The sequence below is a fragment of the Fusarium redolens genome (assembly GCF_020744475.1).
Source record: "Fusarium redolens strain MPI-CAGE-AT-0023 chromosome Unknown BKA55scaffold_28, whole genome shotgun sequence".
In the NCBI taxonomy this organism is placed as follows: domain Eukaryota; kingdom Fungi; phylum Ascomycota; class Sordariomycetes; order Hypocreales; family Nectriaceae; genus Fusarium; species Fusarium redolens.
Genome location: NW_025763691.1, coordinates 312,483 through 335,028, shown reverse-complemented (window position 1 = coordinate 335,028; position 22,546 = coordinate 312,483). Strand labels below are relative to the sequence as shown.

The 22,546-nt window shown below is 26.9% G+C and overlaps 3 protein-coding genes across 3 annotated transcripts; all 3 read left to right on the top strand.

Annotated features, from left to right (window-relative positions):
• Positions 1–2,350: 2,350 nt before the first annotated feature.
• Positions 2,351–2,500, top strand: BKA55DRAFT_528142 (uncharacterized protein; the record flags this gene model as incomplete). Its single annotated transcript, XM_046188974.1, has 1 exon — positions 2,351–2,500. A coding segment is annotated over one exon (150 nt), but the record flags the coding sequence as incomplete, so codon positions are not given.
• A 13,989-nt stretch (positions 2,501–16,489) lies between these two features.
• BKA55DRAFT_217145 (uncharacterized protein) lies at positions 16,490–17,722 on the top strand. The gene is made up of 2 exons (XM_046185207.1): positions 16,490–17,015; positions 17,076–17,722. Exons 1-2 carry the CDS (start codon positions 16,824–16,826, stop codon positions 17,604–17,606), a joined length of 723 nt encoding a protein of 240 aa, XP_046042077.1. The 5' UTR covers positions 16,490–16,823; the 3' UTR covers positions 17,607–17,722.
• Positions 17,723–18,902: 1,180 nt separating this feature from the next.
• On the top strand, positions 18,903–19,574 carry BKA55DRAFT_528068 (uncharacterized protein; the record flags this gene model as incomplete). Its single annotated transcript, XM_046188967.1, has 2 exons — positions 18,903–18,993; positions 19,045–19,574. 2 exons carry the CDS (start codon positions 18,903–18,905, stop codon positions 19,572–19,574), a joined length of 621 nt encoding a protein of 206 aa, XP_046042076.1.
• Between the last annotated feature and the right edge of the window lie 2,972 nt (positions 19,575–22,546).

The window sequence follows — 22,546 nt, the reverse complement described above, 5'->3', positions numbered from 1 at the left end:
GTTTTTTATATTTAATAAAATATGCCTTATTCTTTTTAAAAGATATAATAATCAAATAAGTAATAAAGGTTAATATTATAAAAAGAGGGAGAAGCTAATTTTATAACGGTTGCACAAGCCGTTAAGCCACAGGGCAAAAGATCGGGCCATAATCGCTATGCAAGCAATTATGGGTGTGCTACAGCTGCCTTATAGAAGCCTTACAGCGCTGTTACGGGCACGAATCGTAACAAATTTAATATAAATATTCTTTAAAATAAATAGGAAAAGGGTACCTTCTTAAGGCCTTAAGATTTAAATATAATAAGTTTATGCTGCACTAATAAGTAGCTGTTAAACCTAAAGAAGTAAAAAAGGCATATTATTTAATTACCTTAAATCTGGAGTTAGTTTAACTACTTTAATTAAGTAGGTATTAATTTCTAGACTATTAAGGTTCTATTTTAGTTTATTACTTATTATTTATATAACTATATTATATCTTTTTAAGGAGCGGCATTATAGCTACTTAAAAGGCTAGTATTCTAGGCTGCCTAGCTAGGGGCTATTTAGCTTAATAATTAATTATAAAGGTTTAATTCTAGTTAGTTTAAAACTATAGACTATTATACTTATTCCTTTTATTTTTTACTTACTTTATTATCTTATTTTATACCTTAACTTTTAACCTTATTTATTCTCTTATCTTTTAAATAGAATTATATCTTATAATTATTATATTAAAATACTAATTATCTTTTAATATAAGATTACTTAGTATTAATATTCCTTACTTAAGATAAAATAAGAATTCTAAGTAGCTTATTATTAATAAGTATTTATTTCTTATATAAGTAAGTAAACTTTAAAACTTTTCCTTTATATTAATTAAATATATAAAGCTAGTTATGTAAAAGATAGTTAATATAAATATTAATACTTTATTAGGCTATATAACCTAGGAGATAATAAAGCCTAAAGAAGATATTTTTAACTTTTCTATTTTTAATAAGATTATTCTTATAATATAAAAGTATTTTATATATTTTATATTGCTCTGGTTTGGCTTGTTTAAAAAATAGTAAGACTTCTCTTTTATGCTATAGTATGCAAGGACTGACTAGGGCTTAGGGCTTTTAATATATATGCTATTATAAGTTAAGTAGAACTTAAATTAATTCCCTTCAGTAAAACTATACAAAGCTGGCAGTTATCTTAAAACTACTAATATCTTATTATTCTTTTACCTTAAGTATTATAAGGCTAATATTAAAGTATTTAATATACTTATAAAGTATTTATAGGAATTTAATAAGTCTTACTTTATTATAATTATAGTTTAAGTTAAGAATAAGAGTAGCCTATTAAGGGATTTATATAATAGGTCTAAACTAGCTAAATAAACCTATTACTAACCTATTCTATAAGAGCTAATTAAATTCTTTACTTTAAGCTAGGAATACCTTTATAAAGATATTAAAAAGCATAACCTGGCCTACTTTAACCTTTCCTATAATCTTATAGAACTTAAAGGCGGCGACTAGGAGATAGTTTTTAAATTAAGCCTATATATTAATAAACTATTTATAATATATTACTATACTCTTTATATTAACTAAGTTATAAAAGCTAGTAAATTATAATATCTTATTTATATTATACTAATATATAAATAAACTATACTAGAGATAATATAGATAATAACTTTCTAGTTATTATAGGCAGGAGAGGTATATTAGGGGATTATCCTTTAGGCAGTGCTATAAGTAATATTATAAATATCTAGATATAGTTTATATTTAACCTAGATTTCCTTACTTTTAATATTTATTTTAATAATTATAATAAGTCTTATATAAAATATAAATATAGAAATTAGCTGCTTTTTATTTTAAAATAGTAATAGGATAACTATAGTGCTTAGTATATATAAATTACTTATAGATCTTATATAATAATAGGTATAGCTTCCTTTAGTATTAATATAATAAACCTAGCTAATAATCCTTTTATTAAGTATTATAAACTCCTTAAGTTAGTATTAGCTATTATTTTTAAGGCCTAGTATTAGCCTAACTTATTTATTAGCTTTTACTTTAATAAAATACTAAATAATATATTTAATCGTATCTTAAACCTTATTAAGTAGAGCTAGGGAGATTTCAATATTATAATTAATTAATATTTTATCTTTAAAAAGCTAGAAATAGGGGTAGGTATAGTTATTTATTAAGGATATAGTAAGTTCTTATTAATTAGCTAGGGGTTTTATATTAATATAAAAAGTTTATTATTAAATATAGCTTTTATAAGTATCTTTAAAGTTAAGGAAAAGGCTATTAATAATAAGAAAACTAGCTAATTATAAATAATATATATCTTAAATAGGAACAAAACTAAAAGTAATAGCTTTACTATAATGCCTAATAAGGACCTAGATTATAGTGGCTTTCTTATACCTATTATTATCTTAGTAAGGATAATAATTACTAAGGTAACTTTTTATTTTATCTTTAAGTAGCTTATAGATTTTAAAAACTATTTATTTTATTAACTTCCTTAGTTATATATTTAAGTTTTAAAATCTTATATTTTTTATTTATTATTCTATTATGCTTTTTTTATCTCTTAGTTAGGAGTATTTCTATTAATTTATTATATATTTATATTATTTAATACTAGGTCCTTAATATTAAACATAATATATTTGCCTTATTTAATTACTACTTACGTATAAGTTAAAAAGTAATCTATATTAAGATTTATACTTAATATTATTAATATAACCTCTTTCTTATTAAGAGGAAGTAAATACTATATTAAGAAATATAACATTTACCTATTTAATATATATATTTTATAATTATTAGAAAGTACGTAATAATTTTAAAATATAATAAGTTAATAGATTTATTAAGGATTAATCTTATTTATTTTCTTATATTTAATTAATATATTATAAATTTAATATTTAGCTAGTAATATTATAGTTTAAGGATTACTTTAAAGTTTAATTTAAAGATATTTTAAATAAGCTAAATATTTTTATTTATATTAAATAACAGTATATAAAGTAAGACTAATACAGATATTACTACTATATAACTAATAATTAGGTAAATAACTTTATAATTTCTTTTTAATTAGATCGCTTTATTAAATTGCTATATAATAAAATATAGAATTTATATTTAGTATAATATATTACTACTAGGGGTAATAATAATACTATAGGCTTAAGGAATTAAAAATATAATAGTATAATATAGTAATAATAGCCTAAGTAGAGAGTAATAAAGGTATTAGTATAATTTACTTTAATATATTACTTAAGATTCTTTATACTTAGCTTAATATTTAAGGGAATTATTTACTTCTAGTTATCTAATAATTTAAAGAGGGATATAATAGTTAATTTAATTTTATTATAGTTAATGTTTTTATAAATACTATAATAGTTAAAATCCTTAATTAGTTTAAATAGGTAAATTAAAGAAATCTTATATACCTAAAGCCCTAGCTGCTATAGGATATTTAGCTTAGTCTTATTTAGAGAGAGAGACTTAAAGATAGGCTTATATATTAGAAGATTAATAATAAGATTAGTATCTTAGATTTAAGATATTAGGCTAAGACTAGAAGATAATTAGTAATTAGTTATATATAGTATTTATTAAGTCTTTATTCTTATTTTATAATTTATTAATATCTTAGCTACTAAATAAGTACTAGCTTTTATAATTTATAATAAGTTAATACCTGTGCCTATAAATAGTAAGTAGCTAGTATTATAGAATATTTTATTAATATAGCTTATAGAAAAATAAGGTCTTAAAAAAAGGGTTTAAATAGGTAGTATAGAGATTAATAATTAAGATATAAATTTATATATTTTTAATATAAATATTTTTTAAATTAGTTAGAAGTAAGTGCTTAGATTTATTATTATAGCTATTCTTTAAAGAGTAAATCTCCTTATCTTAGTTAAATCTAGTACCTATACTATAGATAAAGAGTAAAAGAGCCTTATTAATAAAGCTATCTTATATTTATTTCTTTAAGGTAGCTAGGTAAAATAAGCTATAAGGTTAATTATAAAGCTTAATAAGGTAGTAGTTAATAAGGTAAGTAGTAATCTTAATAGAAATATTAATTAAAGTATTTTAATATTATATAAGATTTAAGTTTAATAATAAGGTATAGGTTTAAGATAAGATATTAGCTAATAAAGCTATATATTTTAAGTTCTTAGCATAGTATTAATTATATAAGTTTCTTATTTAGCTATTTTAATAGGTATATTTTTACTTATTTCTTTAATACTTATAATATACTTTAGGAGGCTTTAATATATTAAGTAAGTAGTAATATTTTTATTTAAAGAATTATAATTATCTAGGGAGTAGTAGGGGGTGGAATATAATATTAAGGTAAACTTATAGCTTTGCCTATATTTCTCTTGCTATTAGAAAAGGCAGTTTTTAATTAGCTTTCATATTAAAGCCTATTATTATAATATAGGGAAGTAGAGTAAAGAGTAAAGAACTAATTAAATAGCTTAATTAGCTTTAGATTTATTATTAAGGGTATAAGGTAACTTTATAAAGTAGCTTACTTTTTAATACTAGTAATTAATTAATATTTATATATATAAATAGGTAACTATATAATATATATACTTTTATTTAATTATATAATATATAATAGTAATTTACTCATCCTAGGTTAGAATCTAACTATTAACCTATTACCTAATAGGCTTATAGTTAGTTAATAATATAGGATAAGTAAGATAGCCTATATTTAGCTTATAGAATAGCAAATAGCTTATTTCCCCCTCTTAGTTATTTTAAATCTTTCTCCTTCTAGGGGTTATAATCTTTAACTAGACTTATATTAAGTAGGAGTTTAATTCCCTATATTAGAAATAAAATATATTAATTAGCTAGAATACTATATATTATTTTATATTATATTATAAGGTATAAGGGTAATTAAATATAAACTTAATATAAGAAACTTTATATAAACTTAAAGTTTTAGTTATTAATATATTAATATTTAATAAGTAATTAATAATACTTAGGCCTAAGCTATTTTATATTAATATTACTTTATTTATTCTTTTTAGGCTATTTCTTATTTAGGCTAACTTTTATATATATTTTTTATATTATACCTTAATTTATAATTAACTATATACCTTATAGGGGGAATGCTATAGCTTATCTTTACTACTTATTATCTTTAATAACTTTTTTTATTATTACTTTAAGATATTATAATAAAACTATAAAAATGCCTATAAATATAGCTTTCTTAGCTTTTATTTTAATAAAATTTACTTTTTAAAAGCTATTAAGTAAACTACTTATTATCTTCTGGCTTTTTAACTATCTTTTATAATATTTTTTAGCTATATATTTATTATTATAGTTTTTATAATTACTAGCCTTATAGCTTTATTAATATTAAGGCTATAAAGCCTTAATTTAACTTTAATAATAATATTATATTTAAACTTAAAAAGAAGTTATTAGCTATTTTTTTATACCTTATTATAAGATTTTAATAAATATTATAAAAGTAATATTTTACTTATTAGTATTTTTATTTCTTATAATTTAATTAAAGCTTATATTAACTATAATAAGATAAGTTCTAAATAGGAAAACTAATCTATACTAGGTTTAATATTTACAGAGTTATAAGGCATTATACTAAGCAGTTATAAGTATTATATCTCTTAATAGTAAATAAAGCAGGTTAGGCATATTTAGGTAAAGAAGTCTTATTAATAGCTAGTAAGCTAAGTTTTATAGAGGTGCTAATAACTATAGTCTATATACTAAAGGTAGCCTTATAGCTTAGTAAAGAATAGTAGTAATTTAAAGGTTAGATTGCTAAGGATTATTAGTAATCTATAGTAATCTAATCTTAGAGTATTGTGATTTATATTATTTAATAGAAGAGGATTACTATTAGGAGAAGTGATTTTTCTGTAATTGGTGGAAATTATGGGGGTTACGTGACGTAGCTATGTGGGTTGTAATATTAACCTTTATATAAATAAGAATTAGGGTAAGGACTAAGAGTTTATTAATTATATTATTTATAGCCCTAGGCCTAAGATTATTAGCTAGGGTAATTAAGCTATTTAAAAGCTATTTTTTATAATATATAAAGGCTAGATTATTTATTATTATTTTACTTAAGTTAACCTTAAGTTTAATTAAAAGCTTTATTATAAGATAATTAAGGATTTATATAAGTAAAATAAGGCTATTAATAATATTACTTTTCTTAATCTTAATTAATATCTTAATATAGTAATTATTACTTATAGCCTTATTTTTAAGAAATATATTATAATATTTAAGTATTATAATAGGCCTCTTATTAATAATTACCTTATTTATTATAAGGTATCTTAAAACTTTATTAATTTTAAATTTATTATTATATAACTTAGTATTTTTAATAATAGATAATTAAACCCTAATAGTAGTTTATTTATAATTTAAACCTTTAAACTTAGAAAAAAAGATAAGGGAATCTTTATTATTAATAATAATAGCTAGGAAGAAGTCTTTATTAATATAAATACTATTAACCTTAAGGGTTAAAAGCTAGCTAATATTAGGCAGTAGTTAGCTTATTTATATAAGCTTTATATTATTAAAATTCCTAATAGGAGTATTTTTAAAGGAGAGCCTAAGCTTCTTATTATAAATAGTAAAAATATTAATTACTTAAGAGACTGCTATAATTATATTATAAATAGACTTATAGATATTTTTAATTATTTATAAAAATAAGTAATAAATTTATATTAATTTTTTAATTAAACTTAATAAGATAAGATAAGTAATTAGTATAATATATTTATTATAACCCCTGCAGTTATATTACATATACCTTATAATTTCACTTTTCTTCTTACTAATTATAATATAGTTTATATAAAGATAACTAATATTAAAATGCCATTATCCCTAAAACGCTATATCTTAAGATAATAATATCCCTATATACTATTATCCCTTACTTTATAATATTAATATATAAAATATATTTATTAGCACTTTTATAAATCTTAGCTTACTAGCTATTAATAAGACTTCTTTACCTAAATATGCCTAACCTGCTTTATTTACTATTAAGAGATATAATACTTTATAATTACTTAATATAATGCCTTATAACTTTATAAATATTAAACCTAATATAGACTAGTTTACCTATTTAAAACCTATTTTATTATATATTAATAGCTCTTATATAAAATATATTATATTAATAACTAAGTAATATTATATTATTAAGATATCTAGTAATATTAGCCTAGTACCTCCTTATATTAAAGCACTACTTAGTATTACTAAAATAATAACTAAAATTTAATAGCTTTATAATACTATTTATATCTTATAGGCTTAAATAAATATATATCCTGCTATAACTATTAATAAGGGAAGTAATAAAAGGGACTTTAGAAAGGTACTTAAGCCCCTTAAGCCAGAACCCTTTAGAGGCCAAGCTATAGATATAATCCTATTCCTAACTTAAATAAAGGCTTACTTCTGCCTCTATAAGAATAAGCTAAATACCCTTATAAAGAAACTCCTATATACTATAAGCTTAATTTAAGGAGATATAAAGGATTAGTTTAAACCTATTTTAAGAGATTTCCTTAAAAATAAAAAAGAAATATAAAACTAAAATACCTAAAATATCTTTAAAAACTAAGATAATTTTAAATAAACTCTTAAAGATAATTTTAAAGTAGTTAATAAAGAATAATAAGCTATAATAAAACTACTTATACTTAAGTAATATAAGTCTTATATAGCCTACTTTGCTAAATTTAAATAGCTTATATTTAAGACTAAATAAGATAATAAAGCCCTAATAAAAATCTATTATAAAGGACTAAAAGAATAAGTTAAGGATAAATTATACCTAGCTAATAGACCTAAAGAAGGACTAATTATATATATTACTATAGTAATTAAGATTAATAAATAATAATATAAATATAAAAGAAAAAAGGTTAATTATAAATAAAGTAATAACTTTAACTAATATTACCCTAATTAGTAATAAAATAATAATAACTAAAGTAACTCTTAAAATTAAAAATAGCAATAAGGTAACTAGTAAAATAATATCTTATATAAAATATAATTAAGACTTATAATACTTAAAGCTATTTAGCTAGGTAATAATAATAATAACTAAAGGTAAGATATATTTAAATATAAATACTATAGCTATAACTAATTTAGATATATAATATAATAATGCCTAAAGCTTAAAAAACTTAAAAACCCTAATTAAGGTAAGTAGGCCTTAAAATTAATTAAATAATAAAACTTATAAATAGCTATATAAATTAAGATATTAGGAATACTTAAAAATATAAACAGAAGTAACTAAAGAAATCCTAAGAGAACTATAAGAATTTATTTAAGAATTTTATATATACTTATTATATAAATACTAAAGAGTTACTAAAACCTTAAAATAACTATTATAATAAGGCTATTAAATAATATAAAAAGTAGTAAAAAAGGTTATTAAATAATATAATATTTATATTAAAACAAAAGCGCAATAATATAAACCTTATAAAATACTATAACTAATAGAAGTTATAAAATAACTATAAAGCTTAATTATAATAAATTTTATAACTAAATTATTATTATTAAAAGATCCTTTAACTAGAATCTACTATAATAGTATTATAGTTATTATAAATAAACTTATAAAATTCTTAATTTACTTACCTTATAAAGAGGTAATAAATATAGAAGTTATAGCCTATATCTTCTATAATAGGGTAATAAGAAAATAAGGATTGCTAAGAGAGATTTTATTAAATAGAGGACTAATATTTACCTCTAAATTTTAGTAATTATTAATAATACTTATAGGAGTTAATTACTAACTTATAATAGCTTTTAGATTATAAGCAAATAGTTAAATAAAATAAATAAATTAAGTACTAAAATAATACCTTTAGTATTATATTAACTATAAATAAGATAACTAGGTTAAGAAGCTATTAAATGCTTAGCTAGCTTATAATACTGCCTATAATAAGAATATAAAGCTTATACTATTTAATATAAATATTAGATTTATACCTAATATATATTATAATACTTAAGAACTTAAGAATATAAACCTAGTAGTAATTATTATAAGCAATAAGCTAAAAGAAATATATAATAAACTTAAGATTAAGCTAGAATTTATTAAGAAAAGGATATAAAGACATTATAACCCTAAAAGGTTAAAGGGACTAACCTTTAAGGAAGGAGATATAATTTACTTATCTACTAAAAACATTAAAATAAATTAACTAAGCTATAAACTAGACTATAAATACTTAAGATTAATTAAAATTAAATAAAAGATAAGGGAAAATTAATATAAATTAGACTTACCCTTAAATATTAAATACTACCTAATTTACTATGTCTTAATGCTTAAATTAGCTATAGATATAATATATATAAAAACCGGCAATAAACTATAATAAATTATAAAACTAAAGGTATATAAAATAAAGGAAATTAGAAATATATAAAGAATTAATAAATAAAAGATATATTTAATTAAATAGAAAAACTACTTAAAAAGCAAAAATATATAGGAATTAATAAAATACCTTATTAATGCCTAGTAACTCCTAAAGGATTTTTATTAATAACCTCGGAAAGTAAAGAATTAAAAATTAGGTTCTAGTTAATAATATTAGCATTACTAAAAGACTAAATATCTAAAACCGCTATATCCTCCTCTTAAGTAATAATATTACTTATAAAAGAATTTATATTATTAATAATAAACTAAATACCCTACTTATATAATAAATACTTTTAGTAATAAATATAAGATAATCTTATAATAGCCTTATTAACCTCTTATTAGGCCTTAAAAAGCTTTTCCTTAGCTTCCTCTTTTGCCTACTTTAAATAATTAGACTTATAATTTAAATAAAAAACTAAAAGAGAAGATAGTTAGTAAAAGGCAATAATAATAAGGGAAATAATATATAATAAGTAATTATAATATTAAAAGTATTATAAGAATAACCTTATTAAGTATATTTAAAATAATAAAAAGAATACTTAATTATTTTATAATAAAGGCCTTTAGCCTTATAGAAGGAATAAGGCATAATATTAAAACCAAATTTTATAATTAAACTTACTAAATAAATATACTTTAAAGTCTTATAAGATTTTAACTAAAGATTCTATAATATAATAATTAGTAAGGTATATTAGGAAAATAATAAAGAAAGAGAGTTAGCACTTATTAAAGCCTAATATAAAAATAAGGAGATATATAAGCCTTAAAGGCAAGACCTAATAAAGGGGAGAGATTATATTATAGCCTATATAGCTATATTATATACCCCTTATAATTTCTACTTATTATAAAAGGATTACTTCTTTTAGTAATAATCCTCTTCTATTAAATTACTTAAATTATAATGCTTTAAGACTAAATTACTATAAATTACTAATAATCCCTAGAAATCTAACCTTTAGATTACTATTATTCCTTATTAAGCTATTAGGCTATATTTAGTATATAAGAATATATTTATTAGCACTTTTATAGAACTTAGCTTACTAGCTATTAATAAAGTATCTTTATATTAATAAGCCTAATATATATTACTTAATTATTAAGAGATATAATACTTTATAAATACTTAGTATTATACCTTATATAATCTGTAAACATAAACCTAATATAGACTAGTTTACCTATTTAGAAAACCCAATTATTATATAAGAGATATTTAGTAATATAAAAAAGATTTATTTATTTAATATTTTATATTTTCTTATATTTATTACTATAATATTAAGAATTATATAACTTATATCTAGGATTTAATAAGGTAAATTAATATAATATATATTATATTTAGTTAAAGAATTATAATTAGAAGGAGATAATTATATTAATAATAGCTTAGATAGCGAAGACAATAAACCCTGTATAAAGGACTAGTATAATAATTATAAAGTTACTTTTAATCTTAAAAATATAAATATAAATAAATATTTTAATAAAAGAATAAATAAAAAAATTAACTTTAAAAAGGATAAGGAAGTAAAAAATAATTATATATTAAAGTATAAAGGAGCAAGCTTTTATCTTTTAATTAGCTATTAGCTATTATAATCTAAGGCCGTATTTTAACTCTTAATAATATTTTAGATATATTAAGACCTCACTAAAAATATATTATCTATAGTTATTGTTTAATATATTATTATTATAGGTATTTAATAATATACTCTTACCTTTAATCCAGTATATAATTTTGTATTTAAATTAGTAGGACTAGTTTAAGTTAGCTAGCTCTTATTTCTTAAACATACCCTGCTAATTTATAGCTAGCCTATAAGTAGCTATATTATAATTATTCTTTATTATAGCCTAACTGCCTAAATATAATTTATAAAAAATACTTAATCTAAGGCTATTATACCCTATTTAAGGAAATTATTAAATTTAAAGCTTTTACTAAATTAATTATTAAGAGAAAACTTATTTTAGGGACTTTCCTTATTATTTAAATAGGTAATTATTTATAATTAAATATAAAAAGTTTAAGCTTTTTAAATTTTATACAACTAATTTAAAAGCTATTAAGCTTATATAAAAGAAAGTAAATAAGATAATACTAGGACTAAAAGTAAATATTAATAGAAATAAAATATAAGATAATATTACTTACTAAATAGCTATATAGTCTTTTATAAAAGATGCTAAAAATAGGCTAGTAGATATATAAGAGTAGTTAGTAAATATAATAAGTCTTTAAGCTTTTATAGTAAACCTTTTATTTAAGGTATAAACTAGTAAATTAATACTTATATAATATATCTTCATATAGGTATAAATCTTAATATGCTTATATTTACTATATTATATTTTTTAAGAGGGTTACCTAGAAGGGGTATTAAGATAATTACTATCTAATATATTAATATAATACTTACTATCTAGAATATCTTCTTTTATAGAAGTTAAATAATAATTATTATAAACTATAATAAAGTAAGGGTATTAAATAACTATATGTTTTATATTATCTAATATCTTTCTAAGAGATATAGCTAAAGTCTTTTAAAACATTTTACCATTATCTATTTTATACTAGGTTTTATTATAAAATAGCTAAGATTCCTTATTAGTCTAAGAGCAAGTTCTTTTTCCTTAATTAATATAAGAAGAATAAATACCTTACTTTTATATAAGCTTTTAATATTATTATATATCTAACCTAGGATCTAGTTATGCTATAGACTTTATTATTATATAAAGAGGCTATATTTATAGTTACTAAATAATATCTTAGCATACTTATTAAAAAGTTAAATTTCTATAACTCTATTAAAGTTATTAACCTATTATAGATCTTTATATCTAGGGCTAGGTACTACCCTTAGATATTACTAATATTATATATAATTAATAAAATACTCTTATTTAGGCTATAGCCAGAGTATCTAGAGATATAATATTAATTATCTAAGATATAATATAACTAGATTTAATAATATAATTAATAAAATATAAATTCTATTAGATTAGTAACTTATAACTAAAATTAGGATATATTATATACTAGCTTTAAAGTATTAAATTTATAGTAGAAATGGATTAAGAATAGTAATTTTATTACTACTAAGGATATAAATAACCTAAGTAATAGCTTTATTAATAATATTAGGTATTAAATTTTAATATTTATTTTTTATAAGTTAATAATTTAGCTAGAAGTAAAATCCTTTTATAGCTATTTTAATTTTATATATTATATAACTAGGTTGGCTTATAAAGCTTTAATAAAAGGATTTTAGAATTATAACTTATGTTTATTTAATAAGTATTATCTTTTAATTAGAATTATTTCTTAAATACTAGGCCTTATTATTTTTAAGGGCTTTTAAGATAATATCTATCTTAAAGCTTTTAAGTTATTTTATTATATAATCTCTAGATATAAGATTAGTAATTACTTAACTATTTATAATCTAGATATAGTGCCTATTTTAGTAAAATAATTATACAGGTTTTAGTTTTATTATTTCTAGATATTTTTATTTATAAAGGGAAAAATTAAATATTTTAAAATTAAACTAAGTTAAGATATAAGTTAAATAGAAAGTTGTTTTTTTTTATTTTTAATTATATTTTAACTCTATAAATAAGTTTTTTATAAGATTAACCTTAAAGTAAATAAATAAGATATATAATTATATATTAGCCCTTAGTAAAAAGTCCTTAGAGTATATAAATACTATGCCTCTCTAGAGCGCATATAAGCTAAAGATATGCTTTATAGCTAAGGGCCTTATTAACTATTTTATAATTAGAAAAGACCTAATTCTGCTAATAATAAAAAGAGTACTAGTTAAGTTAGGCCTAGCTATAATATTTATATTATAAGAGGAGGGAAAGCTATTTAAAGACTTAAAGGCTAATATTATTTAGGCCTTATATAACGTAAATAAAGAGGCTAAGAGTATATAAGATATTAAGGTATTATAGGCTAATTAGGTGCTATAGCTTATTTATATTAGGTTCTTAATATACTTATAACATCTTTATAATATTAAAAGTATATTAATATATATATTACTTCTTAGTAAGGATAATAATAATAATAATAATAATAATAATAATAATAATAATAATAATAATAATAATAATAATAATAATAATAAAGTAGAAGAAAGTAATATAAGTAATATAAATATAAATTTTTAATATATTTTTAATATAGCTAAGAATATACTTAGAAATATATATAAGCTATATATTAATAACTTATATAATTATAAAATAATAAAATAATATATAAAAAGGCTAAGTAATTTCTATTATAATAATAATACTATAAGTAATATAAAAGCTAATAAATTTTGTAACTTTAAAAATAAGTTATTTTTTACCTCTTATTTATAGATTATAAAATAACTTTTTATATAATATTACTAGTAAATATATTATATTAATAGTTAGTTTATAAGAGAGGATAATTATTATATAAAAATATAAGATATAATTAAAATAACCCCTTTATAATACTAAGCTATAAAAGATATTATTAATATATTATAGAGGTATAATAAAATAGCAAAGGTAAGATTAAGCTATAATAAGAAGAAAGGTTTAAATAAGCAGGATTATAATAAGTATAATAGTAAGCTAAAGTATATTATTTATAAATTTTATAATTTACTTATATACTAAATTATTAGAAGTAGGCTATTTTAATTTACTATTTTAAGTATTTATATTATATTTAATTAAAATAAGGCTTTAATATATTAAGTAAATAATAAGTAGTACAAGTAATATATATATTATAAATTAAAGAACTTTAATAATAATTTATTTATATATTATGGTTAGGTTTCTAAATAAGTAAACTAATTTATACTAAGTTTATATTTACAGATAATATAAGGCATAATACTAAGTAAAATAATGTATTATATCTCTTAATAGTAGATTTAATATATATTAGGCTTAATTAATATAAAGAAGTTTTATTAATAGCTAGTAAATTAATATCTATAAAAGTATTAATAAGTATAATTTATATACTAAAGGTAATTTTAGTTAATTGTAATTAAAGTTATAATCCTAATAAAGGGATTATAATTATAATTATAATTCTTTATAGGTAATTATAATTAAGAGTATAATTACCTAGGATTTCTTAGTAATTATTATAACCTTGGTATTTATATTATATATATCTTATAAAAGCCTATATAAGGCACTAGCTTTAAAAGGATTTACCTAACTTATATTAACTAATTAATACTTTAATTATATTAAAATAATAAAAGTAAAAATATAATAGCTTAAAAATATAATATTCTAAGAATAATTTACCTAAAGGACTTATTATTTCTTATATAATTACCTTAATATATAAATTATATTTATTAATATTTTTATAAACCTTAGCTTACTAGCTATTAATAAAACTACTTTATATTAATAAGCCTAATATATATTACTTAATTATAAGAAGATAAAATATTAAATTACTTATTTAGTTTTTACCTTATATATTTATTAATATAAACCTAATATAAACTAATTTATTCTTTAAAAAATTATAATTATTATATATTAATATCTTGTATTTAGTTTTTATATTATATAAATTATATAATATTTTTATATTAGTAAGAAATTTAATAATATTAATATTAAATTTATATCTTATTATATAAAATTATCTCCTTATATTATAAAAATAAGAGCTAAAATTTAATAACCTTATAGTATTATTTATAATTTATAAGCCTAGGTAAATATATACCTTATTATTAATATATTAATAGAAAGTAATAAATATAATTTTAAAGAAGTACTTAAATTACTTAAGCTAAAACCTTTTAAAAAATAAGCTATTAATATAATTTTATTCCCAATTTAAATAAAGGCTTATTTCTACTTATATAAAAATAAGCTAAATATACTTATAAAGAAACTCTTATATATTATAAGTCTTATTTAAAGAGATATTAAAATCTAAGTTAAAACTATTTTAAGAGACTTTTTTAAAAATAACAAAGAAGCCTAGGACTAAGATATTTAAAATATATTTAAAAATTAGGATTCTTTTAAATAAATCCTTAAAAATAATTTTAAAGTAATTAATAAAAAATAATAAGTACTGGTTATTTCTCATAGAGAAACGAGTTGCCTGGAGTGATATTCGCTGTGATGCACATGGTGACGCGGGGTGATTGAATTACAGTAGGTGATCTACAGTGGGCTTAGTGAGCGATGGTGCTAGAGTCCGGCGGGGCTGCACAAAAGATCTCGATTGGTGTGCGCGCTTATTGGCTTGACAAACAATCTCTGATCTCAAGTGAACTGTCAATAACAAGTAAAGCACTGTTACTATGATGATGATAAATCAAGCCTGTGAGTAACTAGAAAGTCTTTGCTTGGATAGCTACGATAACTCGGTTCTCCCTGCTCAGCCTTGTCCTCTGTTTCAATTGAGATTCCACAGTGATCGATTGACAGTACTTACAGTGTAAGACCCAGTTCGTCTCTTGCAATGGCGCATAGTACATCAAATGAAAGCGCCGCATTTTCTCAATTGCGGTTGGTTCTTGTTGTCATAGCGGTTGAGATCATCCTTGGGAACACAAGCCGATGCCAACTTGTGGACTTTTCAACGAGAGCTATTACTGAACTTGGAAGTATGGCGCTCACCTGGGCATAACCATCCCGTGCTGCAATGATATTCAGGGGGGTGGAATGCGCCTGCAAGCCACATCGATATGATGACTGTGATGTGGCGTATTACTTCATGCAACCTCTCAGCGGAGTGCGTAGGTGGGATCCGATAGGCTGAGCCAAAGGACTCTTGATCTCCTAAAGCATGTAGCCGAACTAGCAAAAAAGCTGAGTTTTGTATTGCAACTACATCCGTTCATACCAGGGATCATCGATACAGCATTTAAATGCTGTCGTCCTCTTTCCAAGGCCATTTCCCCAACACTCAATACGATGCAAACAGTTACAAGCAATCAACGATAGCATACTGCAGCTTGAGATTTCTGTCGTGTTTTTCAACCATTACTCTTTCTAATTAGGCCTGTTATCTCGTGAGCCATCATCCAACATCCTGAGTTATGACGGCAAGTTATTTTCATTCTTGCAGAGAGTACCCACTTCACCCTCAGCACCATCCAGACAATTTGGAGAATATATATTAACCTCCATGCAGTCAATAGACCAAGAGCAAATATTACTGAATTGACATGATCTATCATTCCACGTTGACTGAGCCTTTCGTTTCCCTCTCTTCTCTCTCTTTTTCATTCCTGCAACTGTCAGTTCAAACACGACTATCACCACCGCACGCAACACAGTACGCACCTGTCAGCATCCACAAAGGATCTTTGGCATTTGCTTTGCATTTCCTTTCTGGTATTCACAGTTGGCTCAATTTGGTCAGTTATTTACATATAGCTATCCATTGCCTCTCCATAAAGACTAACAACTCAACCCAGCCAAATTTCCCAACAAAAAACATGTCTTCACGATCTAGCACACCGTCGCACAAGCGCTCTGGTTCCCAGCTCAGCAGCACATCCAATTCCAAGAAACTGTGCACCAAACAATCCACCAGCACCTGCTCCCTTACCGCCTTAGATCCCTCCTTTATCGACAACTGGATCCTAGCCACTACCGAGGAGGAACGCGCGGCACGTCGCGGGCTTGACGTTGCCGAAGCCCGTGACTTCCAGGCTGCCCAGATACTCTCTGCTCGCAAAGCAGCGAAGGACGCATGGGCCATCATCCTATTGCGTCACGAGGTTGAGAAGAAAGTCAAGGAGCTTGAAAGTGAGCTTGAGGGGCTTAAAAGGGAGTTGGAGATCTTGTGGAAGAAGGAAGTGGATGCACAAACAGAGATTGTTGAGTCTGATGGCCCGCAGCTATACTACGTTGAGGATTACATGGAGGAGGATAGACTTGGGCCATGCAATGATGGCTTGAGGCCAAGAGCGGAGAGTTATAGTCCTGGGGATGAGCTCGCATGATGAGACTCTGCTCACGCTCTGAGCACCAAGTGAAATCTCTCGCCTTATGTTATTTCGTAGAAAGACAAGGTCACCCTCCCTTCACGGGGTCTATAATAGTTCCCCCAAGGCACAGCTCAACTCTGAATAAAACTTCTCCACTGCATCGCCTCAACTGTTGAATGATCTGAATGTCGGAAAATTCGCGTAGTAACCCATCGCAATCTTAAGGGTCGTTGTGGTTTTTGTGCAGGTCGTGTATACGAATCTTGCTATGAGTTGCCGCTTGGATTTCCGGACAGATAATGGCAGGATATCTGATATAAGCCAGATCTTGATAGAGAGCATCACCAGCATCGCCAAGAAGTACAGTTGGGTCTTTAATATGATGGTATACAGCACCTACGTTGCGCAAGGCAGCCAGTTTCCTCAGTGGACTGGTGAGACAGACGAGGCGGAGGAGCGAGAACTTGGCAGTGAAGGAGGGTCAAATATTGTGATGATTTAAGAGACTTTGAGTATAATTTATGGACATGGTCCCGAGAGTTGACTCTTTTGCGCGTGGAGTAGCTTCTACATCCAGCTCATGTGAAAGCTTGTTTCGTGTTATAACTTATTCGCGCGCTGCGTCTAACGGGAAATACAGATCTCGGAGGCGCAGGGCGTAGTGGCAGTCTTGCACGCTGGCTTCTCTTTGGTGCTTTTCGGGGCTGCCATCATTCATGTTGATGCCAGATGCTGATAATACGCGCGATCGCTTTTGCGTCCTCTCCAAAGATTGTAATAGCAGTTGAGCGTTTGGGCTTTAAACAGAGAGCACCACACTAGGTTGACGACAGAGTTTTTCAACAACCAAGCAAAGATGTAGCCGGTAGCAATATATATGAGTTCCGCAATCGCTTCAATAGTAACTTGTTCAGTCTTTCACCGCCCAAAAGTCTGCCTCAGGAGTATCCACATGCGGCCACAAAGTTTACTTGTGACCAGAAAGGATTAGCAAACACGCGTTATTTCAAGCGGTGCGAACTAGCCTGTTGCAGAAGACGTTAAGTTTGTGGCTACAAAGTTTGTTTTATTATCCGCCGTTACACATCATAGCGCCGTTAGCTTGTGGCCGTTATATTCTCTATTTGGTAAAGCTTGTGGACTTATAGTTTATTTACCCCGCTCTGGATTCTGGAAAGAATAGCATAAGAAGACAGGTTTTGCCTTTTGAAGAGGTTGGAACTCAGTGACGCGTTATCATGAGGCATATGTGTCTACAGCACTGAACATCACAGCGTTTTTATCAATTGGCCCCAGCTTTTCAGTGACACTATGACTTATCTTACCTGTGATCACTACAGTGAGACATCAAGCATCTCTTGTGATGGAGGAATCAAGACCCCATTCACTTCGGACTTTGAGGGTAAGAAGTCTCGTCCTGCTAGACCGACCAAGCTAATCCGAGAGGGTGAAGAAGTGGACATGAACGACGTACTGTCTCTTATCGATTCAGAGACTGAAGATTCAACAGAATCTTCCGCTTTACACAGCCGGCCAATAACGCCCTCTCATCATGATCTATCACTGGCACAACAAGAGTGGGAAGACCTTTGTATCACATATCGTCAAGGGATCCAACACCTTCGAAATATCGAGGACGAGATGTTCCGCTACCAGGTGCTTCATCCCTGTCTATGCATCAAGTACCAAAACCCTATGCTACACATACAGCGCCGACAGCGAGGAAACAATCAAAACACACACAATATTCAGCAAACCGTCGACGCCCTTGATGGTAGTTTTGGCACTACTATCTCCCCCAATCTCATCCCAGAGGGCCATCACATCAAGGTTGAGTTAGACAATGCTGTAGAGGTATCCGTCATCACCCTTGATACCCTGAGTGGAAAGAAGACGATGATAAGCTTGACAACAAAGTCAACAATGACACATGTTAATCAGTTGCTTGGATTCTGGGAATATGAGTTACCAATGGATATGTAGCATCGCCTCGCTACCAAGATTAACTACTCTAGTCATACTGCCCAAGCTGCCTCGCCTCGCCTTCCTGTAGATTCTCAAGGAAACACCTATTACGTGGCCTGAACGCTGAGTAATTGCAAAGAACAGGCATGTGCACTTGCCACTTGCCACAGCCCCCCAGAAAGGACGTCCAAATTTAGCAAAGTTACAGGGTCATTGGGCTCGGCGAAAAAACCGGCCGCTGCAACGTTTCAAGTGGTGGCAGGTTGACTGATCCGTTTTATCATGCTCAGACACATTGAATAAAATGGTCGTTTCACGCCTGCTACAAAACTTTGCCAACTGTTTAATGTCATCTTTAGTATCTAGCCCTTTGGTGGTAAATCATCGCTCGCTGCGCCAGCTGTGTCTTACGTCTCGACCGAGTTTGAGCTTTTAATGACAGAGGATATTTAAACAACTCTTTGTTCAGCTCCAGTGAATGTGACTTGAAAATGAAAGAAAATAGGGTGACCGAACTTCCGTATGGATCTCAATGACCCGGATTGTTACTGCCAGTGTGCCTCAGAATCAGATCCACAGCATCAGAGTCCGCGAAAGTGACAATGGAAGCGCAAGGTGAACAGTTGGTATCTGGTTGCAGCCAGGAGTCTCAAGAGGTAGAAACCCTTAGACCAGCGCCAGCAAGGCAAGAGCTTTTCTCAAAGGTACCAAACTGATACTCTCTTTCTATAACCCCTCTATTACTTCAAGCGGCCCATCACTTAGCTGACCTTTCAAGCTGGACTCGCTGTCTCAAAGCAAGCCTAATTAAATTACAGATCTCTCTTCCTACAAAAGGGTTTAAGCAGAGACTATTTCATTTAGCCTCATGAAGAACGAGACAACGAAAAGCGTATTTCTCGAGTTTTCCCTGCAGTCTCTGCAAGTTTCTCCAAGTTCTATAGCGTCTACAACGGCCTCAGCCCATTATAGTTTCGAACGCACCCAGTCTTTTGTTATTTACATCCAATACTGCCACAGCAGCATTGCATCACGACACATGAGGGATGTATAATTCACAGAGCTCGTGCCTTGATTCAGTGAGCTTGAATGAGGTCATCATGTCGCTATTGTAGATAATTATAAGATTGCCTATTTTGTGTGTTTATATACTTGAGCTATGAATAGATGATATGTAAATCACGGAAGTACTACAGAGACATAAAGAGAAATCGGAGAACAGACGACTATCGCCGTTTTGACATATCAACCGACTGAGGGTCTATGTGTAACAGAGATGAGAGAATTGACAGTTGTAAAGACCTCTGCAGGAAGTCGAGTCAGAGGTGGAGAGCTTCGGATTTGTTTTATAGCAACACCGCTAATGGCTTAGTGATCGAACTAAGACTCGACAACTTATTGGCCATTTTGGCGACGATGGAAGTCGCCGATGCCCCTAACAGCAATGCCGCAAGCGACAGATCGTCAAGCTCGTCATCCGACGAGCGGCTCCTGATCGTGGTTTACTCCATTAGTTCCAAAGCCACCTTGATATCCTGCAATTTGCTAAAGTAGAAGTTGCATTCCCTCTCTAGACCTATAGCTCGGCAACCAGTTTGTCTTTGAAGACGACGAGGCAAAACTCCATTTTCCGAAGCAGTAAAGGACGCTATAACGAAGGATCGTTGATGTCGCGCCGCGCACTCCCCTTCCCTATCTCCGAGTTGGTGCTGGGATTCTTAGTTTGTGGGGTAAATACGGACGGATAGTTGAGTCTCTGAAGACAGGTTGAAAATGGCCTTGAATAGGTGATATCGCCAATCCTCTTGTATACCGAAACGGAGGACAGGAGTGTCATTAACGGTCAAGGACTTGTTGTCCTTATTGGAAATAAGGGCATTAATTTCAGGGACTTAACGCTCTTTGCGATGGGATGCCCTGTTTAGCTATCTTGAAGGAGTAGACCTAATGTAGAAGTTATGGAAATATATTGCTGATAAAGGGCCAATGGATAGGTGATGCTGGGAGAGACGGGGGAGTTCGAATTGAGCCGGGTATGTTGAAGATACTGTTGACTTAGGCGAAGAGAATCGAGAGATGAGAACAAACGGATAAACAACAGTGATGATGATGATGGTCCTCAGGCTGTGAGCTAAACCCCTTTACTAATGCATTATTAGAAATGCTCGGTCGCGAACTATGCCCCGATAATCATCTTGCTGTCGGAGAAGCTCATGCCTACCCATCAGCGGCTTAGGTTCCCCCTGAGCCCACAGTTCTTTGCCTATCCATGGCGGCAACGGTGACGATGCTTTACTCAACTAATACAACAAATTCCCCACCAAAAGCATCAGAAGTATCCCAGCAACTGTCAGTCAAGGATACAGGAGTACATTATATTGATATCACGTATGATTGCCAATTCAAGCGCGCCACAGCTTAACAAGTCATATCCTTATTCGAGGGTAGCTGCGACGATCAAATGAGACCCGCCTGCTGGAAGATCCAGATGGCAAGCTTCTTGTCACAACCCCTTCGAAACATAGCGACATCTCTGAATGCACTTCTAAAGGTTTGCCAATTGATTCCTTTGTCTTCACGATTGCTCTTAATCAACCCGTTGGAAGGCACATGACAGTCTATTTTGCCGATATCATGTAACAGCAAGAAAAATTATTAAGAGGTCGATGGCGGGAACCTTGCAGCATGCCTTGTTACTCGCTCACTCATCCGGTCTCAAGCCAAAAGGTGTGATCAATTTGCTTCAACGGGTATATCATGTGAATTGTATCTAAGTTTTGCTTTGTAACCTCCATTCGCCTATAGGTGTCCTACTTACAGTACTGTCAACTTTCCTTCTTAGAACGAAATAGGGGCAATCTTTTATCTCTTGAACCTTCTCAAGGCAATGATCTGAGGTTTACTGATTTTATAGTCAAAAGATCCCCACATCATATACGCCTTGTGTGATATCTGTAGCATCGACTTTGACAATCCCACTTACAACACTG

Excerpts from the sequence above, each read along its gene's own strand:
- BKA55DRAFT_217145 (XM_046185207.1), top strand. The coding sequence starts at position 16,824 with ATGATCTATCATTCCACGTTGACTGAGCCTTTCGTTTCCCTCTCTTCT. Across the intron at positions 17,016-17,075 it reads TTCACAGTTGGCTCAATTTG|CCAAATTTCCCAACAAAAAA; the intron begins GTCAGTTATTTA and ends AACTCAACCCAG.